Source organism: Plectropomus leopardus, chromosome 11, assembly GCF_008729295.1.
Source record: "Plectropomus leopardus isolate mb chromosome 11, YSFRI_Pleo_2.0, whole genome shotgun sequence".
NCBI classification, from domain to species: domain Eukaryota; kingdom Metazoa; phylum Chordata; class Actinopteri; order Perciformes; family Serranidae; genus Plectropomus; species Plectropomus leopardus.
This window is the reverse complement of record NC_056473.1, coordinates 3112020-3124986: the sequence shown is the minus strand read 5'-3', so window position 1 is coordinate 3124986 and position 12967 is coordinate 3112020. Positions and strand designations below refer to the sequence as shown.

Here is a 12967-nt window from a genome sequence, read left to right as displayed (position 1 = left end):
AGTTTTTAAAAAAGCAATTAAAGAGTTTCATCTTTATTTTAGTGTTTTATAAAACTTCCATTCAACTGTGAAAACATTAAGTTATTTGAACTAAATGACACTAGTACATGTGAGCATAAATGTCACATGCACTTGCAGCTTTTTACTTCTTTCATATTTTTGCATAAGTTGGAAGTTTTAAATTTATCTTAGCACACTTGTCTGTATCACAAAGATAAAAAAACAGTCATACACAAGCATACGATTCCTAGACAATATATTAAGATTTTAATCTTTTTGTAATCACATTATTGTGGGTCTATTTGCCCATGTTATGCATAGTTGTTTTGCTCTAATTCTTTTTTTAACACTTTCTTTAAAAGAACATATCATATAATCTGACAGTCAAAGTCCCGAAAAGCAGAATTAAAAATAAATAGATGGCATAGGCTTTTTTTCACAGAAGATATTTTGACTTGTCACAGGAGGAAAAGCACAGAAATTTTCAGGATCCTCATACTGAGCATGCTGGCACATCACAGTCACTCTCACTGGGACACTTTAAAAGAACAGAACCATCCTGTTAAAAGTAACATCTTCCAACTATGACAAATCAAAATGCCCGCTGTGGAAAAGGCCTACCCCCTGAAATCTCCCAGCTGCTTTTTCCCCTCTGGAAGCACCTTATTCATCACTAGAGTCATAGAAGTTAAACTTTAAGCATTACAAAACAGAGAAACAGAGAGCAGAGAAAGACAGTGGATTAAAGGAATACTTCAATCACAAAGTGACCATTTGTAAATCAATTAGTCTTACTGTGTTACCTTGGATTTGTGAGGAAAACTTTTTTTCTATCATGACTTCAAGGAAAACAGTGTACAATTCATTGGGGACCAGGTTTAACAACAGGCAAAACTATATCTAGACATCAGGTTAAAAACTGAAGTCTCAATTATCCAGTGGTATGCTCAGTACTTCCCAAATATGCATTTTGTTAGAATTGGAGTCTGACTTTTAAGAGAGCATAGAGGTTTCTAGGGCTGACCTGCATTGATCAACAGTGAATAATCAGAGCTTCAGCTGGGGGGGCAACATGTGCCTGCAGCCAACCCACAACAGTTTCAGCGTCAGGAGAGACAGACACCTTCAGTGCCAGGTGAGGGAGAGCGCAGAATCCCGACCCCGACAGTTTTAGCGTCAGTTAAAAGTTAAATGATTTGTTAAAAGTTAAAAAACTCAAACAGTTACTGAGTACAATAATCTGTATCCAGTGTTCTAAACTAGTTAAATTTTGTTGTGTGACTGAGATGATATGTGTCCCCACTATGACAGACGTTAAAATTCACCTGCTCTGTGCTGCAGGACAGGGCTCCACTCGGAGAGCTCTAGGGGCTCATGTGTTTGCATTCCGGTGCTGCTAACACCGACACTGGAATGGCCCTTCTCAGTCAATAAACCTTCTAATAACCATTGGGTAAAATGATCATTCCTGTCAGTGTGAGTGACAGGCGCAGCAGCAGGATCATGATAAACAGAGAAAGAAGAGGCGCTGAGCGGGCCAACTCAAACTTCCGAGATGTTGGGTTTAATTAACTTTTTATGCACTTTTTGTGACATTACCAAGCATGTGCCAATTTTTACTATCATGGACAAAGGATTATAGACTTTCAAACTACTAAACATAACCTGATAAAGCCCTGTCAAACAGAAGCAGAGCAATGCAATGTAATGACATTCATCCTCTGCCAAAAAACCCTAAACAAACACAACAAACTAAACAAAAACTCATTTTTTGACTGCTGATCAGACTAATTGATATGCAATTGGTCATTTCTGTGTGTACAGTCTTCCTTTGAAGTGGCAGTAAGATCTTACTTTTGGTAAGCAAAAGCAAGTGCAAAAAAGTAAGGAGCCCTTATTTTTACAGTAGTACTAAAACAGTCAGCTGGTGTTGTATGTAACGTTGGAGAAGACGGTTATGCACACAGGTTTAGCCTTGGCTCTTTTAAATTACAAAAAAATAAAAAATAAACAAGGCTACTAATTAAACTTGATTTGCTCCCTTTTAACCCAGTGTTTTAAACTTTAACTGGTCCCAGTTCATGTTATTTTGTGTCTCAAAAGCATATTTATATGTTATTAGTTCAATCAAACGGTTAATCAAATATATGTTACAAAACAGTCAAATCAAGTAAGTCATGGCTTCAGTTATTGCTGACCTGAGTTTGGTGCCCGTGGTTAGTCGCCTAATTTCCACACTTATCATCATGGTTTGAGTTTTAACCTGGGCTGTGCAAGGGTTAAAATTCCAATAACTGAGGACATCAAACCACAAAATCCCACCACTCCTGCATTTGACTGGTATATACCCAACCTATCTAGGGGAATGAAGAGATCACATATATTTTTGAGTGTGTCCAAGGCAACAGCAGGATGTGATTTTAGGCTCTCCCACAGCAGAAAGAGAAAGGCATCCAGCTGGGGAACCACAGCTTCGGCCACCTCAGGACTCTCATTGAGATGCTTCTGCATTTTCTGCCTAAAGTGTGTATCTCTTGCTCTCTCTGCCATTAACTGGAGGACCACATAAACGTCTCTGGTCAGACTCATAACTAGTGAGAAGAAGTAGCAGCGAGAGGAGTTTAGGCTCCAGCGGTCCTTGTCGATATCATGGATAAGGCCGACACTTCTGGCCCAAAGTACATTGTCACAGACAAAGTAGAGGGCGCGGCTCACGTTGACCGCAGTGAGACACAGGCACAGCACGCGGTCAGAGAGTTGCATGGTTCGCTTAGCAGTCTCAATGGAATTTATTGTGTTCCCCAGCCTGAACACTGACAAAGGAAGAAGAAAAAAAGGATATTAGAGCAGTAATCAATTTAATATGAAATGTCAGCTCAACATTTTATAGAAGCAGCTTTTATAGAGAGCAGAACACAATTTAGTTACATTCAGTACAAACTACACTGTCTTTCATCTTATACACTGCTCAAAACAATTAAATATCACAGTAGAACAGAAAGTCTATATAAAATCTGGGATATCTATCTGCCCAGTCTGGGAGTGTAATCTATTGTGAAACAATTTTAGTTGCTATGGTGCAAATATAACCAACAACAGGTGGACAGGAGAGGCAACAGCAAGACAATCCCCCAAAAAAGGGAATGATTTTGTAGTTAGTGGCAACCCAGCTAGCAAGTTTTGGTTCTAAAAACACTGAGAATGGTACTGTGCAAGCAATGCAATGTTTTAGTAACATTTTTTAGTTTTCTTTAAGTTCTCCAAATATTCTTCTTAAAGTTAAGAGTAGCATTCTCTAAAAACACCAAAAAATGTTCAAAATGTTTTTTTGTTGTTGTTGTTTTTTTTTTTTTTGTTTTTTTTTTAAATTATTACAACATATCACATTACATTACATTTTGACTTTAAAAATGTTCTGTAACCTCAGGCCTCAATAATATCTTCTGAATGTTGCTTTGAAAATGTTCTTTCTTTGTTCTCATGTAACATTGTGGGATCCTCACAATGTAGCAGTTGAAACATTACATCTTGCATTTTTAACCTTATAGGGACATTATTTGAAATGATAAGCATCCTTAAAATGTTCTTTGAACACTGGATTAAAATGTTTTCTTAAAAACATTTTTGCAACTTGTAGGTAATGTTAGCCAGTGCTGTGTGAACATTCCTTGCTAGTTGGGTACAAACCATTTCTCTCTCCTTAACCTTATTTTCTATAGTTTAGCATTTTGCTAGTGCCCTTGTCACTACTGGCAGCATGAGGTGGTACCTGCATTTCGGTTGCACAGGTAGTTCAGCTCCTCCGGGATGCCAAATCTATACATGCTGTTACAAGAAGGTTTGCTGTGTCTCCCTGCACAGTGTGAAGAGTGTGGAGGAGGTACCAGGAGACCGGCTGTTACTCGAGGAGAGCTGGACATGAGGCTGGGCGTTATGGCTTAAATATAAAATTGCATTATTTTAAAGCAATATCACGATACGCTATATATTGCAATATTTTTAAATGTCCTTTAAACTAATGATAACTACTAAAATCAAAAAATACTGAATGAACTGCAATTACAACTAAAAAATGCATTTCCTGCGGAACATGCGTGTGGATACTAATAGCGGAACTCAGTTTGAGAGCATGTTTGAAAATGCATAAATTTATTGCTAAAAATGAAGAGATGTATTACAAATTGACGGAAATATCTCAAAAAACTGGCAGAAATAAAGCTAACTGCTTTAAAGTAAAGAAGCCACAAGTTGAACTGCAAGAGTGTCATAGGAAGAAGTTTATGTCAGCTGAAAAGATTAAAATAATCAGTGTTTAATAGTTTAGGCATAAAATGTGGAAAATAAAATGAGAGAAATAAATGTCCTTGAAGAGCATAATATTTTGACACTAAAATGGTTACTGTAGCTTAAAGTATGCAGAGGTAGCAGTTGACCAGAAAGTACAGGAGAAATAGTACTATTAGTATTAGTAGCATGAGCGTTAGCCGTAGTAGTAGTTGTAGTTCTGGAAGTAACCATAGATAAAACCAATAATTATTAACTGGGCTCTTTCATTGGCTCGAAGAGCCAATTAAGGGCCCCTTCCACCTGAGGGATCACAAGGGCCAATGATTGCAATATAAAGGGTCATTTAACCATTAATGACTAGTGGACAAGTAGACCAGGCATCACTAACTGGCATCTTTGCTTTGAAAAAGTCACGCACACACCAGGATGGCACTCTGTGTGTGTGTGTGTGTGTGTGTGTGTGTGTGTGTGTGTGTAAGTGCCTGTTGCCATGGTAATTAATGGCCCAGGTGCACTCTTCCTCTCCCTTTTCCTCTCAGGTCAGCTCAAAGGAGGCAGTTGAATTTGATGGAAATGTCCCTGTCAAACTCCTCCATTTCACAGCCATACCTTTCACCAAATAGTCGAAATATTACAACGGGAAGAAAAGGAGGTCGTACCAAATGCAGATAAACCAAATTTGCCTGAAAAAATATCTGCTACATATCCCAAATCCTTGTGTAAGAAAAAGCTTGCAGCAGCAAATTTCCAGAAATTTCTCATCTCAGTTTGTATTGGAGTAAATGGGGAATTTTTGGGGTCTCCCTTCCTTTGGAGGTGCACTGAGCCAGCTGTGTTGGGTTGTCAGCTTTCAAACTATCCTTTTCTGACTTCCTAAGTTTTCCTACGTTTGGATATACATATTGTGTATGAAGACCTCAAACTGTTGGCAGCAGAAGACTTTGAGAAATCTTTGTGAAAGAGCAGAGACAGAGATATCCAGAGTGCAGGAGCTCGTTAGTGATGTCACGTGCTCTGACCTCCAACATTCCGTCTCCATTTGACTCCATTATAAACGCAGAAATCGTCTGAAAAGAGCATAAAACTTAAATCGCCAAAACTCAAAAACTGTAAAAGATACAAAAGAGCTGAATCATACCAGGAGAGTTGAAGGCCTTGTGATCAGTTAAACAGTTAAATGGAGTCTCGAGCTGAAAGTATGCGGAAACAGTAAACTTTGAAAGTGGAGTGGGTTAAAGAGAATTTGAAAAATTTTAATGGGAACATTTTTTTTTTTAAAAAAAGCTTAATATTTTAAAAAGTATAAACAGTAGAAATGAGAAAAGTCATAGCAATAATGTCCTGAATGAGCTGAGCATTCTAATAGTTGAATGGTTTAAATAGCACAAAGTATCCAGAACTAGTTAGCCGACGACACGAGCGTCAAGTGTAAAAAAAAATGGCGAGCCACCGTTTCTCTAGGTGTGCTGCAGCTGACACGCAGCTCAGATGCACCTGACAAGCGCTCCACAGGCGAGAAGTGTGCACGCTCTTACTTGATAACATGAGCGCCGAAACCAAAAACATGGTCGCCGCTGCTCATGCTCTCATGATGTGCACTGTGTGAAATGGTGTGATGCGTCAATGCACATTACATGAATCAACATATTCTCGTAATCGATTACGCCGATTATGTCGACGCGTCGCCCCAGCCCTAGCGTCGACACAATGCACGGCACCAAAACAAACAAAGCACAGGACACTGACACTGACCAGCCTGCTCAAAACAAGGAGTAGCTCGCAACTGAAAGAGGGGCTCCTTCTGCCGTTTGGACGTGGTTTAGGTATGACAAGTCAAACACAGAACTAGGGGTGGGTGAATAAACGAATACACTCAATGCAATGTGGCTTGTTCCCTGGGCGATGTATAAAATGACTATCGCCAGCATATAAATTGTCTTGTCTCTCAAACAGCTCTCTGCCTTTCACAGAGACACACCAGAAAGCAGGGCTTTCGCAGAGCTCCAGACCCTGACTATTAAGTCACATTTTGTAACCAGTGCACCAGTGCAACTTCAAAATCTTTGCAATCTATAAACTGGAGAACTGTTAGTTTGTTTCCAGCTCGCAGTGCATGAATCCTCATACCGCAGTTACAATTTAACTTTCTGCTATCGCTAAAATCCAGCTGTTGACCAGAAGCTTCAACTCCGCAGCAAAAACATCAACACTTCTGGCCTGAAAGAAGCCAGGTCCTTCATAATAAAAGCATCATGAGTTCTGCTTTTGTTTCATTTAATTATAACAATACTTTATTTAACTTTACTATAATAGTAACATTAGAACAGTATTTTATTAAACTTTGATGTAACAGTAGTTTTTTTTTTTTAACTTTATAGTTAACTTTATTTAACATTAGAACAGTATTTTATTAAACTTTGATATAACAGTAGTTTATCAACTATTTTACGGCAGTAGCTACTTTATTTGAAACTGTAGTTCATTTGATAATTTTGTATTTCAGTAGTTTACAGTAGTTTAGAAATGTCAAAATATCAAGAGTCACACTATAGCCTAAAAATGTTGTGATACTATTTTAAAACCATATTGCCCAGCCCTAGATAGACTGAGACATTCCAGATTTTATAGACTTTGTTATACTGTGATGTTTAAGTGTTCCCCTAATTGTTTTGAGCAGTGTATATTTGTCCCTCAAAGAGAAAGATGTCAATGTCTCCACTTACTGTGTCTTTACATACTGTGATGGCAACTACTCAAGCTGAGGCTCCTCCTTGCATTTGGTGCTTTCTGAGGCCTTCATGGCATCATTTACAAGCCACTCTCCCAAGAAAATTCACCTCTCACAGGCTCTATTTTTTAAATTGTGACACCTGTCTCCTTCACCAACTATTGCTGACAGACAGACCTGACGTAGAGGCCAAAGAGCCTTATGGCTGCAGCTCTGAAGCACAGCAGAGATAATTAAAGGGTGCATGAACACAGACTGCCCTGGTTCTCTATGGTCCTGAAAGGGATGAGGTCTTTCTTTCCTGTCTCTGCTCTAAGGCATCACCCTGTCCTTTGTTTCCATGTGGAGCTAAGTCTCTGAAAGATTTGAAATCATGATATAGTGACAGAGTGCTGTAGAAGAGGTGTGATGTACGGTGATACTAGGCAGGTTTCCATTACAGATCTACGTAAAACTTAAGTGATATTTTCGAAATGTTAATAAAACACAAGATGTATCAATTCCATTGCGTGATGTTATATGACTTCTCTAGATTAACATTCCAAGAAGCATGGTGATGGATGTTCAAAATATGAGCAGCTTATAGGCGTGTTATGCGAGCAATAATTTGAAAGGCAAGCCCCTTACACGTGGGAGCAGCCATGTATGAGGGATATCTGGGAGGTGATAGTCTACGATTTCACAGAGGAATCGTGGATTAAAAACTTCCAGATGATCTGCTCAAGTTTTGAAGAGTTATGTGATGCAGTAACACCTCTTAGCTCCTGCTGCATTGTGAGGGAGCGAGTTCCTACTGACAAGCACACAGCCATAGCATTATGTGACCTAGAAAAGCCAAAAAGTGTTTCCATTGCAGTTTTGCAAAATATGGCTTTTGCGATTCACCTGAAATACCACCTCATGCGAGTGTAAAAAGTTTTTTGCCATAAATGGACAGTTTTTTTAATTGAAATGTTTCTCTTAGGCATATTTTGTATTTGCTATTTCAATTTGCACAATTTGAAGGGTTAATAGAAACCTGCCTACTGAAATACTGAGAAAAATGGGAAAAGTGGACTTCTTACAGAGCCCACCAAAAAGATACAACGAGAACCTCTGTATAGAGAAGAAGTTGTATCAAAATGCTTTATATCTGACTGACATAAAAGTCTGTTTGTTCTGTAATAACTAAATGAAAAGCAATAAAAATGTTGCCACAGAGTGTCAAAGTTCAAAAAGTTTCAGTCCGGGCTGTAAAGTAAACTTATGAGCTGTCAAGGCCACTCAGGGGTCATCAGTTTTACAGTTCCATATGACAGCTCGCTGTGCAGTCACCCACACACCATTTATATCAGCTCCCACTGGAGAACACGCTACAGACTTCAACACAGCCACAAACAACCATTAGTCTGGTCAAGCAAGAGCTCTCAACTTGTGAAACGTTCACTGTGATTTGCACTGCACTAATACAGAGCATGAGCAAATGGGACCCTGACAATTTTTTGGAACATCCTGAAACGTGTGCTAGGTTATAAACTGTTCATGAGCTGGAAAGAGAATATAAGCATAACTGCAGCTACAAACTAAACATGAAATGTGTACAATTTAAATACATTTTCAGATTGAGCATCTTGTCAACTTCATGTGGAAAAAATGTTGTATACAGTAGTGTTTTCAGAGACAGTATGTTGGCAGTTGCAGTTTTTAAAAACATATGTTAAGATTGATGCATTGAAAGAGAAGCGAGTAAAATACTGTTGATGCTGATTTAATGGTGGCATCATGCTTGCAGGTTTCCAGGTAATGCAGAAGAGGGCAACCCCCTCTTAACCCTTTTAAAACCTGAGCAAACTAGCTTAATTTTTTTGAAAACATGGAAAAGAGGCAATAAGCAACTCAAGAGGAAATTACCCCAAAAAATTAAGAAATCATTAAAAAGTTACAAAATACTTACCTGGAAATTGGACAGAAAAAAAGGATATAATATGAAAAAACTAAAAATTACCTCAACAGTAAAAAACAAAAACAAACAAAAGTTCTTAAAATTATAATTTTGTAACATAATTTAAAATTTGGAATCATGATAATTATAAATATAGTTTTCTGAACATTTTCCCCTGGCTTTAAAAAAAATCTAAATCTACAAAATCTGAGATTTGCAGGACATTTCTTGCCAAGTTGCTCATTGCATTTTTCCCCATGTTTTCCCCATGTTCCCCAACCAATAAAAGAAAATTTCAAAATTTTAAATACTTATAAAAAAGGCATCCGAATGTAACACAAGGAAACTGATGTTTATCCAGGTTTAAAAGGAATAAATACAGACCATCCTCAGTAACATTTAGGAAAATGAAAAAGCAATAAACAAAATAAAATATTTATCTATAGGGAAAACAAGGGCAGAGGTGCTTTTTCACAGAGAAAATGCAATAAATGTATAATTTATTAATGAACTGAATTTAATAAGTGTGTCTACTTTGTAAGCTCCCATCTGCTAATTCAACTTTACACGAGAAAGGATGTTTGTGCCTCAGCTGACCACTTCTCTGGTATAGTAATAACAGGTTGAAAGGTTATTCAACAAAGTACTTAGGAACAAATGTTTAGAACAAGCTTTTTCTGCTCTTTTCTATTCTATTAATATTTCCTGAAACAATCGTGGTGGTTCCAAAAGTTTTCATCAAAGAGGTTAGTTTATTAAAACATTGACAATAGACAGAATTTGAGTAAGTCACACAACTAAAACTGTTTTGTTTCTTTTTGCTGTGACTCAGCTCCTGTGTGGTGGGGAGTCTACAGTATGTGCTGACCTTGATGAAAGTGAGATATAACTGTTTATAGAGAAAATCAGCAGCAAGGCAGGTTTTCTGAGGAGTAAGAAAAAAGGACTGAGGCTGCCATGGAGTGAAAAAAAACAGCTGATGTCATTATCATGCAGCAGACCACAGTGCTATTATAAATCCAATGACAGATTGACAGAATAATGAAGAGAGAAGCTTTAATTTGCTCAATTTGTGCTTGGAGTTCTATAAAACTGATGCTGAATATGTAGGAAGATAACTAAACCGACTTCACTGAAATTCACAATCATGGCGTAGAATTATATTTAGAAAAGGAGAAAGCAAGAAAAACTAGTAGTTCAGAGAGTTATAATTGCATGTTGTGGTGTGAATGGTTAAAAGCATAATTGGCATTTATTAGAGAAAAATGATCGGCCAAGTCCATCCTCTAAAGTGTGAGAACTGTAAGTTTCATCAGTGGACTGTCAGTAATGGACTTTGCGATGTCATCCGGTTTTATAAAATTGCAAATCATCTTTTGACTGCTGATTAAACAAAACAAGCTCTTTGAAGAAGCCACGCTGGGCTCAGGGAAATTTTAAAGGGCTTTTTTTAATACATTATAAAATGATTCATCACAATAACAAATGAAGGGACCAATCCATACAAAAGTGATAATGATTTGCACCCCTAGGGTGAACAGTTATAACAATGTTATTTTAGTTTCACCTTGTTGGCAAGCTGAAACTTAAATTTAGCATCTTTTTCAGGAACAAATCCTGTTTCTTGCTCCAGGCAAGGAAACACTTGATTTTGGCAACTTTGTTGCCTTTATTGGACTTTGGTGATCTACTCCTTGTGAGTGCACCTGACCAGTGCCTAAAGGTGGACACTGTGTACCATTGTGCTTTATGTTTTAATGCTGGCTGTGGAAATCATGTACGCCACTGCACACTGTATGCTACTCTAAATGGCCTTCTCTGTCCATCCGTAGACTCTCACATTGGTTGCTTTTTGCTTTCTTAATCTCTCATTAAGCCGAGTCCTTCTTATGTATTAAATGTATGTACATGTGTAAAAACCAACAGCAATATGACAGTATTCCACAAATAATAATCACCAAGGTTTGAACAGAACTTGGCAAAAAGTTTTTAAATATGCTGCCACTTCGTCTTCGTCTAATTTACAGACAGACCTGACACTGCCTGAGCTGATAACTTTCAGGGCATTTGAGGTCATTTTAAAGGATTAAGAAAAAAGCAGTCTTGGTCAATGTGATTGCTATCCAGATAATCACTGAAATTGTTTTAGACAATTGTTTTTTTTTAACTGGTTCTTGTGTTTGATTTTGACTGGATTTTATGCTTGCTTATTTGTAATGTGTGACAGTTGTAATATTTGTCTGCTTGTATTAATTGTTTTATCAATGTCTTATGCTGCTGTCTTGGCCAGGTTGCTTTTTAAAAAAAAAAAAAAAAAAAAAAATAAAATTAATATATACACACACACACACACACACACACACAATACACACAATACACAATACTGTGCAAAAGTCTTAGGCCACTTTAAACCTTTGTTATTTTACCAAGGTAGTAGTCTCTTTATTAAAATACAACCAGAACATATAGAAAACATGTATGCAGTATTAACAATTAAGTTAAGTATTCAGAGTGACCTCCCTTTCCACTCAGTATATCTTGAACTCTCCTGTGCAGGCAGTATTAGATTTACAATACTAATCCACTGGTGTATTTACATGAGGCTGCATTCAAGACCTGTCCAAAGCTCAATACTGATTATACAATACTTTGGGCCACCTTTTGTTTTGGTTGTGCAATTCCACGTTTCACGCTAAGGCTGCAAATCATAAGCACTTTCCTTGATCGATAATTGGTAAAATTAACAATTCATGAATTCATTGTTTGACCTTTATTCAAAAAAAGCGTTCCTTACATCAAATAATTACAAATGTGTTTTTTCACAGCAACATATTGCAAATAATTCGACAGCAATACACAGCCCATGGATTAATCAATTCAATTTCATGATTAAATTCTTCATGACCAATTAATTGATTGTTAATTAATTTTTATCATCCCTATTTCATACTAAATATTGACTTCAATCCGAAGAATACATCTTGTTGTGACTTTTGGGGTGTTTTAATGCTTTGAACATTTTCTCTGTATTATTTGTTTATACCTACACGAAAAGAGTTACCCTACTCCTCATTTTGTTCGGCACCTCCTGAACTGAGCAAACCCAAGTCAAACTGCTGTAGCTGCACTGAGTGAGCCTACCTTTACAGTCACAGGTGCAGGCTACTCACGTTTTCTTCCAGCGCTCATGTTGGTTTCCAGACTTTTAAGTTTCGCAACCAGGTCCTTTCTCTCCGAGTTGTTTCGCAGTAAATATCTCGACAGTGCGCAGGCATATTGAGTTGCCCTGGAACAAAGAAAGAAGACGGAGAGAAAGTAGAAGGTTGACTTTAAATTAGGAGCTGTCTGCACGCGCTGCCTTTGTGCCACCTACTAACTTAACTTTCTATCAATAAAATACTTTTTACGCCAGTCTACGACCAGGTCCGAGACACTCGAAAGGACTCACCTGAAGATACGGTCCCTTCCTTGACTTTGGTTTGTGAATGTGACTACCGCGTCCATGGTTTAACCGAAGAAGAACAACTTGTTCTAGTTAGCAAAGCAGGGCTGCACGCGCGGTCAAAGGCGGACCCCAGGAGACATTTACGCCAGTTTATCGCTTCCGTCGGTGATGCCAGTTACTTCTGTTCGAGTTGAACGACGTTAGAAGTGGTGGTTCGTCTAACGTTGCGTATTAAAATTCAGGTTGATAATCTGTTTTTTGAAACTTCTTCCACGTTGACACTAGGCTAATTATCCTGACACAAGACAGCTGAGCAAGGCATGCTTGTTTCACTACGGACAGCTTTGGAAACGGATCAAAAGCCGGACAGGTTTTGTTGACGGACCACCACGTTACTATTGGTTACTATGGTAACTGTACAATTTATCGCAGTTAGTGTTCATTAGTGCACTAGAATAAACAATTAACTCTTAAAGGGCTCTGGTGTTCATCAGAGTCCTTTAAGAATAAAAGAACAAAAGAAGTTTATTCTAGTGCACTAGTGTTCATTAGTGCACTAGAATAGAAAAGGGGCTCTGGTGTTCAC

The 12967-nt window shown here is 37.8% G+C and overlaps 1 protein-coding gene across 1 annotated transcript; it reads right to left on the bottom strand.

Annotated features, from left to right (window-relative positions):
• Nucleotides 1-244: 244 nt before the first annotated feature.
• Nucleotides 245-12702, bottom strand: pex11a (peroxisomal biogenesis factor 11 alpha). The gene is made up of 3 exons (XM_042495431.1): nucleotides 12385-12702; nucleotides 12107-12222; nucleotides 245-2813 (listed from the first exon to the last, which is right to left on the bottom strand). The coding sequence occupies exons 1-3, from the start codon at nucleotides 12438-12440 to the stop codon at nucleotides 2245-2247; spliced, it is 741 nt and encodes a 246-aa protein (XP_042351365.1). The 5' UTR covers nucleotides 12441-12702; the 3' UTR covers nucleotides 245-2244.
• Between the last annotated feature and the right edge of the window lie 265 nt (nucleotides 12703-12967).